General features: G+C 38.2%; 1 protein-coding gene across 3 annotated transcripts in view; it reads left to right on the forward strand.

Moving 5' to 3' along the window:
• Nucleotides 1-14740, forward strand: part of LOC115843494 (tubulin-specific chaperone cofactor E-like protein) — a 162100-nt gene that overhangs the window by 64673 nt on the left and 82687 nt on the right. For 2 of the 3 annotated variants that reach the window (XM_030839574.2, XM_030839563.2), the window contains exon 8: nt 10657-14633. The exons of the other annotated variant lie outside the window; for it this stretch is intronic. In XM_030839574.2, the coding sequence (XP_030695434.1) occupies nt 10657-10975 (319 nt within the window). In that variant the 3' untranslated portion in view covers nt 10976-14633. Of the gene's footprint in view, nt 1-10656; nt 14634-14740 lie in introns of those variants that run through there. 3 annotated transcript variants of the gene reach the window in all.

Genomic DNA, 14740 nt, shown 5'->3' on the forward strand with positions numbered 1-14740 from the left:
CACAGTGTATGTCTTCTTTTCCAATCTATATGACTTATACTTCTTTTCTTTATTTTCTTTTTTCTCTTTCCTTTTCTTTTTCTGCATATCTTGAGAAATTCATGTAGTTTTTCTTATTTAGTGTCCATTACAGTGAATTATATTAACTGATTTCTTAAAATGTTTAACCAGCCTTAAATTCCCAGGATAAATCTCATTTGCTTATTATGTATTACCTTCTTATATGTTGGTGGGTTAAACTTGCTAATATTTTGTTGAGGATTTTTGTGTCTGCTTTCATGAGGGATATTGATCTGTAATTTTCTTTTAATGTCTTTGCCTTGTTGGTTTTTTTTCACATCTTTATTGGAGTATAATTGCTCTCCAATGGTGTGTTAGTTTCCGCTCTATAACAAAGTGAATCAGTTATACATATACATATGTTCCCATATCTCCTCCCTCTTGCGTCTCCCTCCCTCCCACCCTCCCTATCCCACCCATCCAGGTAGTCACAAAGCACCGAGCTGATCTCCCTATGCTATGTGGCTGCTTCCCACTAGCTATCTATTTTACGTTTGGTAATGTATATATGTCCATGCCACTCTCTCACTTTGTCACAGCTCACCCTTCCCCCTCCCCATATCCTCAAGTCCATTCTCTAGTAGGTCTGTGTCTTTATTCCTGTCTTACCCCTAGGTTCTTCATGACATTTTTTTTTCTTATATTCCATATATATGTGTTAGCATACTGTATTTGTCTTTCTCATTCTGACTTACTTCACTCTGTATGACAGACTCTAGGTCCAACCACCTCACTACAAATAACTCAATTTCGTTTCTTTTTATGGCTGAGTAATATTCCATTGTATATATGTGCCACATCTTCTTTATCCATTCATCCGATGATGGACACTTAGGTTGTTTCCATCTCCTGGCTATTGTAAATAGAGCTTCAATGAACATTTTGGTACATGACTCTTTTTGAATTATGTTTTTCTCAGGGTATATGCCCAGTAGTGGGATTGCTGGATCATATGGTAGTTGTATTTGTAGTTTCTTAAGGAACCTCCATACTGTTCTCCATAGTGGCTGTACCAATTCACATTCCCACCAGCAGTGCAAGAGTGTTCCCTTTTCTCCGCACCCTCTCCAGCATTTATTGTTTCTAGATTTTTTGATGATGGCCATTCTGACGGGTGTGAGATGATATCTCATTGTAGTTTTGATTTGCATTTCTCTCATGATTAATGATGTTGAGCATTCTTTTATGTGTTTGTTGGCAGTCTGTATATCTTCTTTGGAGAAATGTCTATTTAGGTCTTCTGCACATTTTTGGGTTGGGTTGTTTGTTTGTTTGTTATTGAGCTGCATGAGCTGCATATAAATTTTAGAGATTAATCATTTGTCAGTTGCTTCATTTGCAAATATTTTCTCCCATTCTGAGGGTTGTCTTTTGGTCTTTTTTATGATTTCCTTTGCTGTGCAAAAGCTTTCAAGTTTCATTAGGTCCCATTTGTTTATTTTTGTTTTTATTTCCATTTCTCTAGGAGGTGGGTCAAAAAAGATCTCGCTGTGATTTATGTCATAGAGTGTTCTGCCTATGTTTTCCTCTAAGAGTTTGATAGTTTCTGGCTGCCTTGTTTTGGTACTAGGATAGTGCTGGCCTCATAAAATGAGTTTTTGAGTGTTCTTTCCTCTTTTTTCTAAAAGATTTTGTGTAGAATTAATATTATCTTTTTCTTAAGTATTTTGTAGAATTTATCAATGAGGCCGTCTGTGTCTGGTGTTTTCTTTACTGGTGGTTTTAACTATGATTAAATTTATTTAATAGATGTAGCCTGATTCAAGTTATTTGTTCCTTCTTGAATGAGCTTTGGTAATTTGTGTCTTGAAGGAATTCATCCACTTCATCTTAGTTATTGAATTTATGGGCATAAGGTTGTTCATAATATTCATTTATTACAAACCTTTAGTGTCTGTAGAGTCTGTAGTGATGTCTCCTCTTTTAGTCCTGATATTGGTGTCTTCTTTTCTTGATCAGTCTGGCTAGAGGTTTACCAAATTCACTAACCTTATGGACCAGCTTTGGGTTTCATGGTTTGTCTGTTGTTTATATGCATTCTATTTCACTGATTTCTGCTCATATCTTTATTAGTTCCTTCCTTCTTCTTGCTTTGAGTTTAGTTTGCTCATCTTTTTCTAGTTTCTTAAGATGGAAGTTTAGATCATTGATTTGAGACCTTTCTTCTTTTCTTTTACAGGCATTTAATTCTATACATTTTCCTTTAAACACTGCTTTAGCTACATTCTATAATTTTTGATATATTGTATTTTTATTTTATTGAATTTAGAATATTTCCTAATTTTTCTTGTGACTTCCTGTTTGACCCTTGGGTTATTTATGGGTGTGTTGTGTATTTTCCAAATTCTTGGGGATTGTTGTTGTTCTGTTAATGATTTCCAGTTTAATATCATTATAATCAGATAACATACTTTGTATTATTTCAGTTATTTTAAACCTATTAAGTATGTTTTGGGCCTAGAACATGGTCTGTCTTGGTTACACTTCCATATGCACTAGAAAAAAATGTGTGTTCTGATGTTGCTTGGAAATGTGTATTAAAAATGTCAGTTAGGTCAAGTTTTTAGTGTTGGTCAAGTCTTTACATTGTTAACAATTTTCTGTCTACTTGTTCTATCAGTTACTGAGAAAGGGGTACTGAAGTCTCCAACTGTAATTGTGGATTTGTCTATTTCTACTTCCAGTTCTATTAGTTTTTGCTTCTTTATCTTGAAGCTCTGTTGTTAGATACATACACATTGAGGATTGTTATGTCTTCCTGTTTGAGCTTATCTCTCCCTGTCTAATGGTTTTTGCAGTTATCTCTAACCAGCTCCCCAGACCCCTGGTCTAGAACCAGCTCTTGTAATGGATTTTGGAGACCCTATCCCACTGATTGTAGAGTTAGGGTAAATCTAGTCACCTAAGCAGCAGGTGATTTGATTCAATTCCTGTTGGTAGAGCTACCTTATTACTTCTTTTACCTAGACCCATTGCTCAAAAGAGGTAGCCCGAGGCAGTGGATCTGCAGCAGTTTTTTGCCTCCTTATTTCATGCCCAGCCTCACATCACCCTAACCCTCCCCCTCCTTCAGGCAGTGAACCTGTCTTGAGTTCCTCTCTCTCCCATGGAGTACTTTATTTTCCTTTGCCTAACACGAACTTAACTCCTGACTGCTACTGCCTGATTTGGACCTGGGGTCCAGTGGTCCTGTGGTTTCAGTTGTATGCTTTGTATTGCTGTTCAGTTTCTGGTCCATGGAGATGTCTGTTATTTTTGAGCCTTGGTATGTCTTCTTGCAATTCAACCCTTTCATATTTTATCCATTTTACTCTGTATTTGGAGCAGAAGTGCATTAAAATGTGAATATATGGAGCCATATTGATCAAGGTTTTAACCATATTGATAAATGTAGATTAAAATAATTATTTTAACTGCTGTGTGGTATTCCATTATATGACTAGGTATCTTTATCCATTTACTAGGCAATTTTGACAGCACTTGAATTTAAGAAATAGTGAATTGAAACAAAATTCTATGATTCAAGCCTTGATGAAAAACTATATGGAAAATACTAAGTTCAGTTTCAGATTCTTTGCTATGCATGAAAGATGAGAATAAATCATTCTGGAGGTAGGTGAAATACAGAAGCTTGAGGAAGACAAGTGGGAAACATCTATGGCTTAAGCTAAATAAGAGAATGAGCGCTGTGATGGAAGATCACAAAGAGAAAAGGGAAGAGAATCTGGGAGTGAGTTTTGAGTGCTACCCAAGTGTAGATGGTAGGAAGAGAACCTGTAAAGAGAGATTGAAAGGGGACATTTGAAATGTAGAAAGGAGAAGAGAATTTCTAGAACGGTATTCATTATTGCAGCAAATCATTAAGATGAGACCTGAGAAAGAATGATGATCTGAGAACAAGACCTCAGTTCTAATTTCCACCCTTGCATTCACCAGCTAATAGACTTTGGGCTAGCAAACTGGCCCTCTATTACTATATCTGTAAAATATGTAATAGATGATCTCTACGATCCTTTCTGCTTCTGAAATGTGATGTTTATGTGTTTTAATAAGATATTGGTGACCTTGAGGAAACTGTTTCAGTAAGAGTGTAAAGTCCCAGCTGTAGAATGCGTCGGAGATCTCTTTGATATGCCATGATATGATACCATACCAGAGAGAGAAAGCATACCATACAGGAGGGATTAAATAACAGCAGTCAGATATTTGAAATGTATTTTGAATCCTTCATAATGCCTTGGGAAACAAAGTAGATTTCGTGAATGTTTTTCGTCTAGTTATACTTAATGATTTGTTTCAACCAAGGGAACCATAAGAGATTTTTCATGTTTTATTTGTTGCCTTCTTTAAAGAGAGAGATGTATGTATTAGAGATTTATTGGAGTAAAAATATTTATTGGAGTAAAATAGCTTTATTTAGAATAAAGACTCCAGTTGATTCAATATGGGTCTGCATTTGAGAATCAATAGAGTAATAGAATTGTTAGCATAAGACTACTATAGGCCACCTGTGAGCACACTACTGGGATGCCCTTAATCCCATTGTGGTATATGTACCTGCATAAGATGTAAACCCCATCATTTTTCTCTAGGACGCTCCTTGAGGTTGTGAGCTGCTTCTTTTATGGATTTGGAGCCGTGAGGTCCAAATGTACGAGCTTTCTGCCAGCTCAAAGCCTTTGGTTCTAGGCCTCCTTTAGTCTTCCAGGTTCCTAAAAATTATGTAAAATATTTAATGTTCATATTATTTAGTTAGAATAGTTTTTAAACTAGTTAGAGCTGAAAATGAGTTAACCTTTAGTCTCTGTCCATCTTTGGGTTTTAGGTTTTGTCATAAGTTCACCCTCAGACTAAGATTTACAGTAGGAACATTCAGTCTTTTTCAAGTAGTGTGCCAAGTCTTTATTCTAGCTTCATAGACCTGTGATTGATGGTGATTGATGAAATGCTCCGAGCTATCTTAGGAATCAAGAGTGAAAATGGGCAATAAGAGAAAGGGGCATACCTCTCCCAACCTGACCATCACGCTACTAAAATCTGCTCGTGTGTCTGTCACATCAGGCAGGTGTGCCATGGACAAGGAACGGCTAGTGTGTGAAGGCTTACTTATGTGCACTGGGAGTAGAGCTGCCCTACCCTAGCTCCACTAAGCATGGGTTCATTCCCCGGTCCCCCCTTTGTTAGTGCCACCTTCAGCCCCACCCTATCAGTAGCCTGATTTTTAATTGCTCACGATTAAAAAACCCTTAAAGTTGAAAGAAGCTTTTCTCCTCGTGGGTGTTTTTATTTAATAGGAAGAAAAAAAAAAGCACAATGCCAGTTTGCCTGTGGGTAGTGTTCTTCACAAGGTCTCAGCTAGCATTTGGTTCCCATTTATCATTCTCAGTTGCCCATGTGGTCATGCTGGCCTTTATGCTGTGTGTAGTAAATTTTGTTCTTGTTATGCTTGATCATTTTCTGTTAGGAGACCGTGGGGAATGCTATTCAGAAGCTCTGAACACAAACACAGACAAATATGTATTACAATTTAACATTTGCTTATTGCAGTACATCCTTGTCAGTAATATCATCCAAGGTAGACTTATAGCATTTTGCCCACTTCAGAAGTGAGACTTATAGATATTAAATATTTTTTAATAATCAGATAGAAGTACTGACTGGTAGAATATAAATTGAGATCATTAATTCTGAAGACTACTTAGTCATCAGAAATCATTTACCACTTAAGACTATAGCTTTGGGAAGAAAAAAGCCCTTTACCTCTTAAGACTATAGCTTTGGGGCTGATGCTAAGAAAAGCTCAGATAATACAGAATATACAGATATAGTTCAGACATAGTTTAGATGAACTTTTGAATACTGAATAAAATATCTAAGGTAGAAATTGGTTTCTAAAATTTACTGGGCATTTTGTAAAATCATGATTTCTTTTATCTACTGATTTGCCCTGCTTAAAGATAATCCAAAGTAAGATACTTAGGAGTAAACATATTATCTTAAAATCATGATCTTTACTTATGTAACTTTTAGGGGGACATATTCAGTGTATATAGTGAGTTATAGTGAGTCACAACTCTAATGCTGTTTCTTCATTTTTACAGCATAAAGAGTGAATATTTGTTATCCTAGTCCGTATCCAAACTTTTATCCATATATAAAACCCTGCTGGATTTACCTGAAAATTAATAAGTAAACATTGCTTTTAAGATTAAATAAGTGGAAAGCAGGTACAGGGAGCGGTAATGTCAATGGCCCAAAATAAATTTGGAAACTTACGTAGGAACGAAATCATGAAGGGCCTTTTCTAATCAATTGTATTAGTTTTCTGCTGCTGTAACGAATTGCCATAAACTTAGTGGCTTGAAACAATATATACTTATCATGTTATAGTTTGTATGTGTCAAAAGTGTGGGCCCAGGATGGCTCAGCTGGGTTCTCTGCTGAGGGGAGCCAAAATTTTGCCTACCACAATTATGTTAAAGAGTTAGGGCTTTATTCTGATGGGTCTTGAGTGATTTTAAGTAGAGGAGTGTTGTAGTCAAATTTGTGTTTTATGACAATGTCTTTGGCTGTGATATAGACAAGGGTCAATTGGGGACCACCCTGAAGTCTTGGGAAACCATTTGAAAGAGTATCATTTGAAATTCAGTTATAGATAACAGAAGCCACAAACTAGCTATTTTAAGAAGAAAGGGATTTCATACAGGGAATAAGGTGCTTACAAAATCTTTGGAAGGGCTGCCTCCCTAGGATTATCCCTAGAGCAGTACCGCAGAACTAGCCCACCAAGGGTACTGCTACCTCTGCTAGCATCAGATAAGGGGAGACTCAGGAAGCTGCTGTCCCTGGTGCTGGATCACACCACCTTAGCTGTGATCTGGAGATCAAGCAAGCTGCTGCCAAGGGTGTTGACTCCAGGAACACGCTACTTGAACCACAATCTGGTAATTAGGAAGCCTCTACCCAAGCTGTTCCCACTCCATGTCTGCTAAATCCACTATGTCTCTCCCCAGGGCTGTTGAATGAGATTGATGGTAGTTAAATCTTACCTGCAAAGGAGTGTGGTAAATGTAGTTTTCAGCTTTGCAGCACAGAAAGGCATTCTAGGAGGAGGCTGAAACAAATATTGAGGAAAATTACCCAGCTTATGCATCCAAAGAAAGCTGTAGCAATCCAGGTTATTAACGATAGTGGCTTGAATTTACAAGACAGGTGGGCAAGAGAGATGAAGGTAGATTCATGAAATGTTTAGGAATAGAATTAGTATGACACGGCAAGTGATTGAATGGGAGAAGTGGAGAGGAGAGGTAGGAAGGAATCGGGATGACTATTCAGTTCCTGGTGCCATTTGCTGAGATAAGGAAGACTAGAAGAGAAGATGGTTGGGGAGTAGCAATGAATTATTTCTGGACATGTTGATTTTGAGAAAACTATAAGACCTTTTAGAGTGTCCTAATTTATAGGTCATTTAATTTGTAGATAGACTTGACCAATTGCAGACTAGTTTCTGCACAGGGACCATATTTTGTGTAAAAATATGTTTGTGCTTGAGATAAATTCAGTTGACTATAGTGTCAAGTATAAATAAGTCTAGGATCATATAGTTATTATTTTAAGTTTTAGTTTTATAGTTAACTAGATTCAGGGCTTAACACTAGTTCTTTAATCCCATTGTTGAGTAGTGTTTTTCTTTTTCAGAAGGACTCATGGGTGCCCTGTTCCCTAAGTTCTTGTTTCAGAATATTTGCTTGTTAAATTTATTTCTGAAAAAACTTGGTGAGGTATAATATTCCTGGGTCATACTTCCTAATTTACTTATTCGGTAGGTAATGTGTTATTTTGCTCCTGTTTCTTTCACCGGTGCTGAAATCTCCCTTTTCATCTCATTCTGCTGTTTATCATTTACCTTTGAGCTCCTGTTTTATTATATTTATGCACTTATTAATTTCTAGACCTTAGAGTATTTGTGGGGCATTTTCTTTTCATTCAATTATGTTTTCTTTCAGATTGAGTTCTGCCTCTGCCTTTTACTTAATGTGTTTCTCTCTTTTATTCCTTTTGCAGTGGTATGTGCTTAGTTGCCATTTTGTGTCTTATATTCTTGCTTATGTATAAAAGTGGATACCTCTATCTACACCATCTCTTTACTGAAACATAGTATAAGTAAACTCCTTGACCCCTTTGCCATTGTTCCTTTTGTCCCTCCTGGGCAGAGCTTGAGAGCCTGGGGTATTACAATTCTGTCTCCTTTTCTGTAGTCTGAAGGGAAAATATCCGTAGAATTGGATTCAGCTTATTTGACCCCTAGGTTCTGCTGTCTTTTCCAAGATTTTATTAAATTATCATAACCTACTTTCACTGACTTAAAGGCATATGCTAGGAGATTGGGTGAAGGAAAGATACCTTTGGACTTTGAATCATTTCACTTTTCCAGTTTGCAGCCTTGGAAAATTTCAAGGCCTGGTAGTTTTGTTTTTTGTTTGTGTGGACTGTTTTGTTTCGTTTGCCATTGCTAAGATCCTGACATCCTGGCAGTGGGATGTAGAGACTTCTGATCCCTAAGGTGTTTCCTCAGTCTTCCTCCCAGCTGACTCCTTACCCCCCAGCCCAGTTTGCTCTAAATTAGGAAGTATTGGTCAGTACGCTCAGGATTTTGTTTCCTTACCTTCTTTCTGCATAATGGCTTCTGGGGGGTGAGTTAGGACCCTTGCTTAACAGAACCACATGGTACAGAGCTTTTGGTTCCTTTTAAAAGGTTATGGCAATAAGGCAGTTTCCTCTTTTCCTGTATTAGTTGCTGCCGGTAATATTTTACCCTTTTAAAAGAATACCATTTGGGGCTCAAGTCGTGGGAGAAGACAATTCTATAATCTTTTTAATCGTACCATCACCTTTTCCAAGAAGTCCTACCTAAGAAGATTTCAATCATATATTTTCTTAGTGGTGTGTGCGTTTTAATAATGTAAGTCCCAGACAGCAGGAATGTAATGTTAATCCTTTTTATTTGCATATGAACTTAGAACTTACAAAGTGCTTGCTCATCTGTTATTTTATATGATTCTTATGGCTGTCTTACAAGGTAGGAAGGGCAGACTTATTATCCCAGTTTTACTAGTGAGAAATCTGAGATCCAAAAGGATTGAGTGAGTTGGTAAGCCACACAGCTAATTATAAGATGGAGTCAAGACTGAAGTCAGGTCTTCTGACTCCAAGGCCAGTGCTACTTTACCATACCTGCTACTCCCTTTCATGGACATGATTACTTCCATCCCTGACCACAGATGTCTTACTACAGCTTCCGTGCTCCTACCAACCTTATTATAACACTGATTTAACCGAATCAAAGCCAGTAGGGTGGGGAACGTGGCGGGGGTAATCTTATGACCATTGTATTCTGATCCCGAATTAACCTCAGTATATCTTGGTTATAATAAAGCTAATATTAGACTTTTTCAGCATTTTCCCCCTCTCTGGATTGTAGGAAACTGCTTAGCTTTCTCAATGAAATCAAACCTAGATCCTCCAAGGCTGGCAGCGGAGGCAAGATTTTCCACATGGGAAACTTGTCCTCCTGGGCCCTAGTCTCACCTCTATAATTCACTTCCCTCTTGGTGTCTTTGGCTGTTTATTCCTGCCTTGATCAAGGAACTTGTGTCCCTCATTTACCACTTCTTTACAAGAGCGTATTCTTGACTCTTCCACAAATTCCTTGTGTTACAGTCGACTAGGCTAGGCTGGAACATTCAACAAAGCATCACTGAAAAAGCTGAGTTAACAGCTAACATACAACTAGATGTTTTTGTTTGTAACTTATGCCTTCCCCAGGGGTCGGAAACTGCTGGTCTACGTCCATCTTCCCATCTGTTACCAAGGAACACGTGCTTAGGTATCTGCCTGCCTTGATGCTGGTGCCCAAGCAAGCAGGCTCCACAGAGTGATTAGACTTCTCTCTATAATCTTTGTAGTGTCTACTTTTTTTCTAGGTTCTCCTCTCCTTTCTAAGCTGATTCTTATATAAAGATTAGCAGCAGGCATGTTGGCTATCTTTAGGAGAGACTCTTCCCAGATACACAAGAACAGGGTTTTACTGTGGCCTCAAAAGGGCAACGATTTCAGGGCTTCCCTGGTGGCGCAATGGTTGAGAATCCGCCTGCCAATGCAGGGGACACGGGTTCGAGCCTTGGTTTGGGAGGATCCCACATGCGGTGGAGCAACTGGGCCTGTGAGCCACAGCTACTGAGCCTGCGCATCTGGAGCCTGTGCTCCGCGACAGTGAGAGGCCTGTGCACCGCGATGAAGAGTGGCGCCCGCACGCCGCAACTAGAGAAAGCCCTAAACAAAGACCCAACACAGCCAAAACTAAAATTAATTAATTAATTAATTTAAAAAAAAAAAGGGCAACGATTTGAGATCACAGATTCCACAATAGTCACCCAATAGGTAGGTAGGCAGGTAAGTAGATATAATATTAGACTAGGATATTAGAAAGATGTTGAGAATAACAGTGTAGTTTACCTATAGTTCTGAAGAAGTCAGTAGTTCATGCGCTAGTGGCTTAAGTTGTCACTGTTTTGTTTTGTTTTTTTATCCTCCTAGGTATCATGAACTAGTCACAAAATATGGGAAGTTGGAGCCTTTGGCAGAAGTGGACCTGAGACCCCAGAGCAGTGCGAAAGTAGAAGTCCACTTTAACGACCAGGTGGAAGAAATGACCATTCGTCTGGACCAAACAGTTGCAGAACTAAAGAAACAATTAAAAACTCTAGTGCAATTACCCACTAGCAACATGCTTCTCTACTATTTTGACCATGAAGCGCCCTTTGGCCCAGAGGAAATGAAGTACAGCTCTCGAGCCTTGCATTCTTTTGGCATTAGGGATGGAGACAAAATTTTTGTGGAATCCAAAACAAAATAACCTCCGCCAGCCTTGTGAGAACACACGCATTAGGACTCGCAGGGCATTTGTTCCCATGAGGTTTCCTTCAGGAGGGAGAAGTTTGCTCTGTTTTGTTTTATTTTGTTTTGTTTTGTTTTGTTTAGGTTTCAGGGGGGTTTTGTATATTTCCCCCTAGAATGGGTAGGGGGCTGTTTTTGGTATTTTCTACCACAGATTCCTTCTACTCTGCCACCAGAATTGGCCACATCTCCAGTTTCTGTGCCCTCCCTCATGAGAGGGGACTAGGCAGCCACCGACTTCTTACTGTGTTCACTGGGATCTGTCTACTGCTTGGTCCTCAGGACCACTTAGGTGTACTTGTGATGATGGCGTGAACAGCATTGTCCCCTCAGAAGAGTATCTTGCACTTAAATCAGGAAACAAGGAATCTTTCCAGGAAGGGGCAACACATCTCTCTCCCAATTCCTCCTTTTCCCCCTCCCTCTCTCTCCTTTCCTTCTTGGGTTCAGTTTTTCATTTTGACTCGTGTCCATACATGTTTACCTTAGTTTTATTCTGTCCATAATGAACTTCTTATTTTTCAACTTGGGTAACGTTTTTCTTCATTTCTCCCTTTTTAAATAATTTCAAGTGTGTCACGCATTTGTCAGCCTGATTCTGATCTCAGGTACAGTTAGAACCTATAGCTCTGTTAGGGTCTGGAAGAAGAGTAGATGGAGTGTTAGAATTCCAGGAAGCACAGGCACAGCAGCCTGATCACTCTGTATGTAACTATCTCAATTTTAATGTTCCTCCCACAGTTATATCAACCATTACTGACATGAGCTACGTCACATTCCAGAGTTCTTCGCTTTTTGCTTTTTGAATGTATTTCTTCGTATCTGTCTGTCTTTTTCATTACTTTAAACTACTGGGAATGGAGGCCTGACTTTATGAAGAATCCAACAGAGCAATGGATATACGTGCCAGGAGAGCTGAGAATTAGCTAGTAAACTCTCTGTAGTGTGTATGAGGCAGTCAAGTGGGGGGAGTATGGGAGAACGAGTACTGTGACTTTCCTGCCTGTCATCATTGGAAGCTTTTGCTCTTGCACTTTGCATTCGAAGTGGGAAATTTTAATCAAAGGGAGCTTTGATTCCTAGTTTTTCCCTGGGATTTTGTGATGTCATAATTGAACAATTCTTTTTGTTTTACATTTCAGTTTAGTTGCCCCTACAGAAGAACAACTCTGACTAATCTCTGAGTAAAGTATAAGTGTCAAAACTTCAGATTTGCCTCCAAGTCATATTTTTTGCAGAAGCATATTTAAAGCACTTTCCTTTAAAAGGTAGTCCTTACCTGCTCTGAAATCTTTTTGTCTGTTCTTCTATTCCTTTGTTAATCAGTGTAATCTCTTTCTTTGATATATGTCTTTCTGGATCCACCATGTTTACAGATAGGAGACTTGAGAAGGACTTAGTGCACCTGGGGCAGAAAATGTGCACATGAAGTATTTTTCAAAGAATGTAATTGTTACCCGATTGAGTTTGACCTTTTGACCTTTGTTACATGATTCCGTCCCTCCTACAAATTCTTTAATTTCTTAGGAAATTTTTAGGTGACTCTTGTAAACTCTTCACGGATGCTACTTTTTAAATTGTCCTACGCCATGATAGCAGATGTTTATTCTCTTAATGCACTTCAGGTTCAGTATCTGTAAAGCCTTTGACCCAGGCCTGCTGAGTCAAATCTACATTCACTGTAACATTGAAAGTGGAAACCAAAGGGTTTGAGGAAGATGAATGATGCCTGTTCTCCTTTTGCTTTATCTTTCAAAATCATAAAATCATAAAAATGAGCGATGGAGATCCAGGCTGGGTATAGACAAGAATAATTATTTTGCAATCACATTTTCCTGACAGGTTTTTGGAAGTGGGAAAAAAGTGTGGCAACAGTGTCAGGAAGATTAAAACTGTGGATGCTTTGTGTACGTGTGCGTGAGTGCAGACGAGTTTGAGAGAGAAACAGTGTAACTGAGCTTTTGTCAGCCTGAGAAACAGATGCCCCCTTATTTTTTGAGGTTGTATGACCCCCGACTGTCCCACAGCAGAAAGCAGAGCAAACACTTATGCTTTAATCATCAGTGGAATGATGACAATTAATAAGATATTTTATATACGACAAAGTTTTATGAAATGCTTTTTTACTATTAGAGACCTGTTCCTTCTGCTATTACAGAACACAGTGCTCATCGACTGCAGGCATAATTCTCCGATTACACAGTTGCATGTCAGGGGAACTTCTCATTTAATTCAGTGGCCGTGGGTATTTTTAGGGCATTGTAATTGATTGTTTTAATAATTGCTAAATGATTTTTGATTGAGACAAGATCTAATGCAATTACCGGTCTTTTAGAGTTACAGAACAGAAGTAAATGAGAAAAGATATTTGAGCATGTATACATGTAGACTGATTTGGGTGGCTGAGTAAAGATGCTGCTTTTGAAATAAAATTGGTGCTGTGTAGACACTTGTAACCAAAATTATTTTTATAACAGGTCAAAAAGAAGGAGAGGAGAGACCATGGACTTTTGAGTCTACAAGTTATGCATAATTGATTGTAGCTTATCTGTATTTTAATGTTAACTTCATCCAGATTCAGTGAGAGCATATTATTGACATTCATGAGGCAAAATTCTGTCATAGCCAGTATTACAGATATGTTGCTACAGGCACAGTGTATAGAACATATCTTTTCTAAAATAGAAATTTTTTGTCAGTTCTGAAAAAGGAAAGGAGTAATAAAAGAAAGCCAGGTAAAAACTGAGGCATCATTTTCATGTGGGCATGTAGCTGCTGACACCACAGTGGAAATCAGTTTTTGAATTTGAATTTTTGAAATATCCCAGATTGCTTTAAAGAAAAAAAAAAAGTTCAGAGTCATATATCTTTTTTTATTATTGAAAGTTTCTATTGTTTCTGCAACCTATCACCACCATAGCCATAAATACATAAGAAAGCAGCAGATATTATATAACTCTTGTTCCTTTAAGACCTTTTGGTGAAAACAAGCCCAAAACATGAGCTATGTGTAACAGAGCCGAATGTTATGATGCTATGTTTTAAAAGTTTGTTTACTTAAAAAGAAAAGTTCAGTTCTAACCAGATGTTTCAGCTATGATGCTAAATCAGCAGTGTTATGAACAGGGAAGGCTTGTTGCACAAGGAACTATCACCATTTGAGGCGCGCAGGCGATAGTTTCCCGAGCGCGTGTGTGAAGGTGGCTTGCTCCGTGGGAGGTGCTAGGCTCCAGGGCAAATAAAACAAGAGTACAGAGTAATAGATTGTTCTAAGCAATGTCATTTCTGTTTATGAATTTGATTTTTCCCCTCATTTTGTGTTAGATTGACATGCAAACTGCTTTCAAGAACACCCAGAAGCTCTCTGTGTTACCAGGTGTGTTGTGAACACTATTTTTCATAGGTGCTTCCTTCAAATATATGTCCATTGTAGTGATGGAGAGGGACTGGACTCTCTCAGGCTCTTTACTTGCCAGTTGTCTCCTGCAGTTCATGGAAATATATATTTTATTTTAGAATATAATTTAAACATGAAGGTCTATTCTTTGCACTTTTATTAATATATATATATAGATATATAGATAATCTTTAAAAAAAATTAAAAATCTAAAAGTCTACTTTCTCTTTGTGTTCTGATTTTTTCCTGGAGTCGTGGTGCATGTTTATTTTTATACAGCAGAAATTCAACATCAGTGCTGTGGTTGAGTCCTCTGGGGAACTGGCC

The sequence above is a fragment of the Globicephala melas genome, chromosome 8, assembly GCF_963455315.2.
Source record: "Globicephala melas chromosome 8, mGloMel1.2, whole genome shotgun sequence".
In the NCBI taxonomy this organism is placed as follows: domain Eukaryota; kingdom Metazoa; phylum Chordata; class Mammalia; order Artiodactyla; family Delphinidae; genus Globicephala; species Globicephala melas.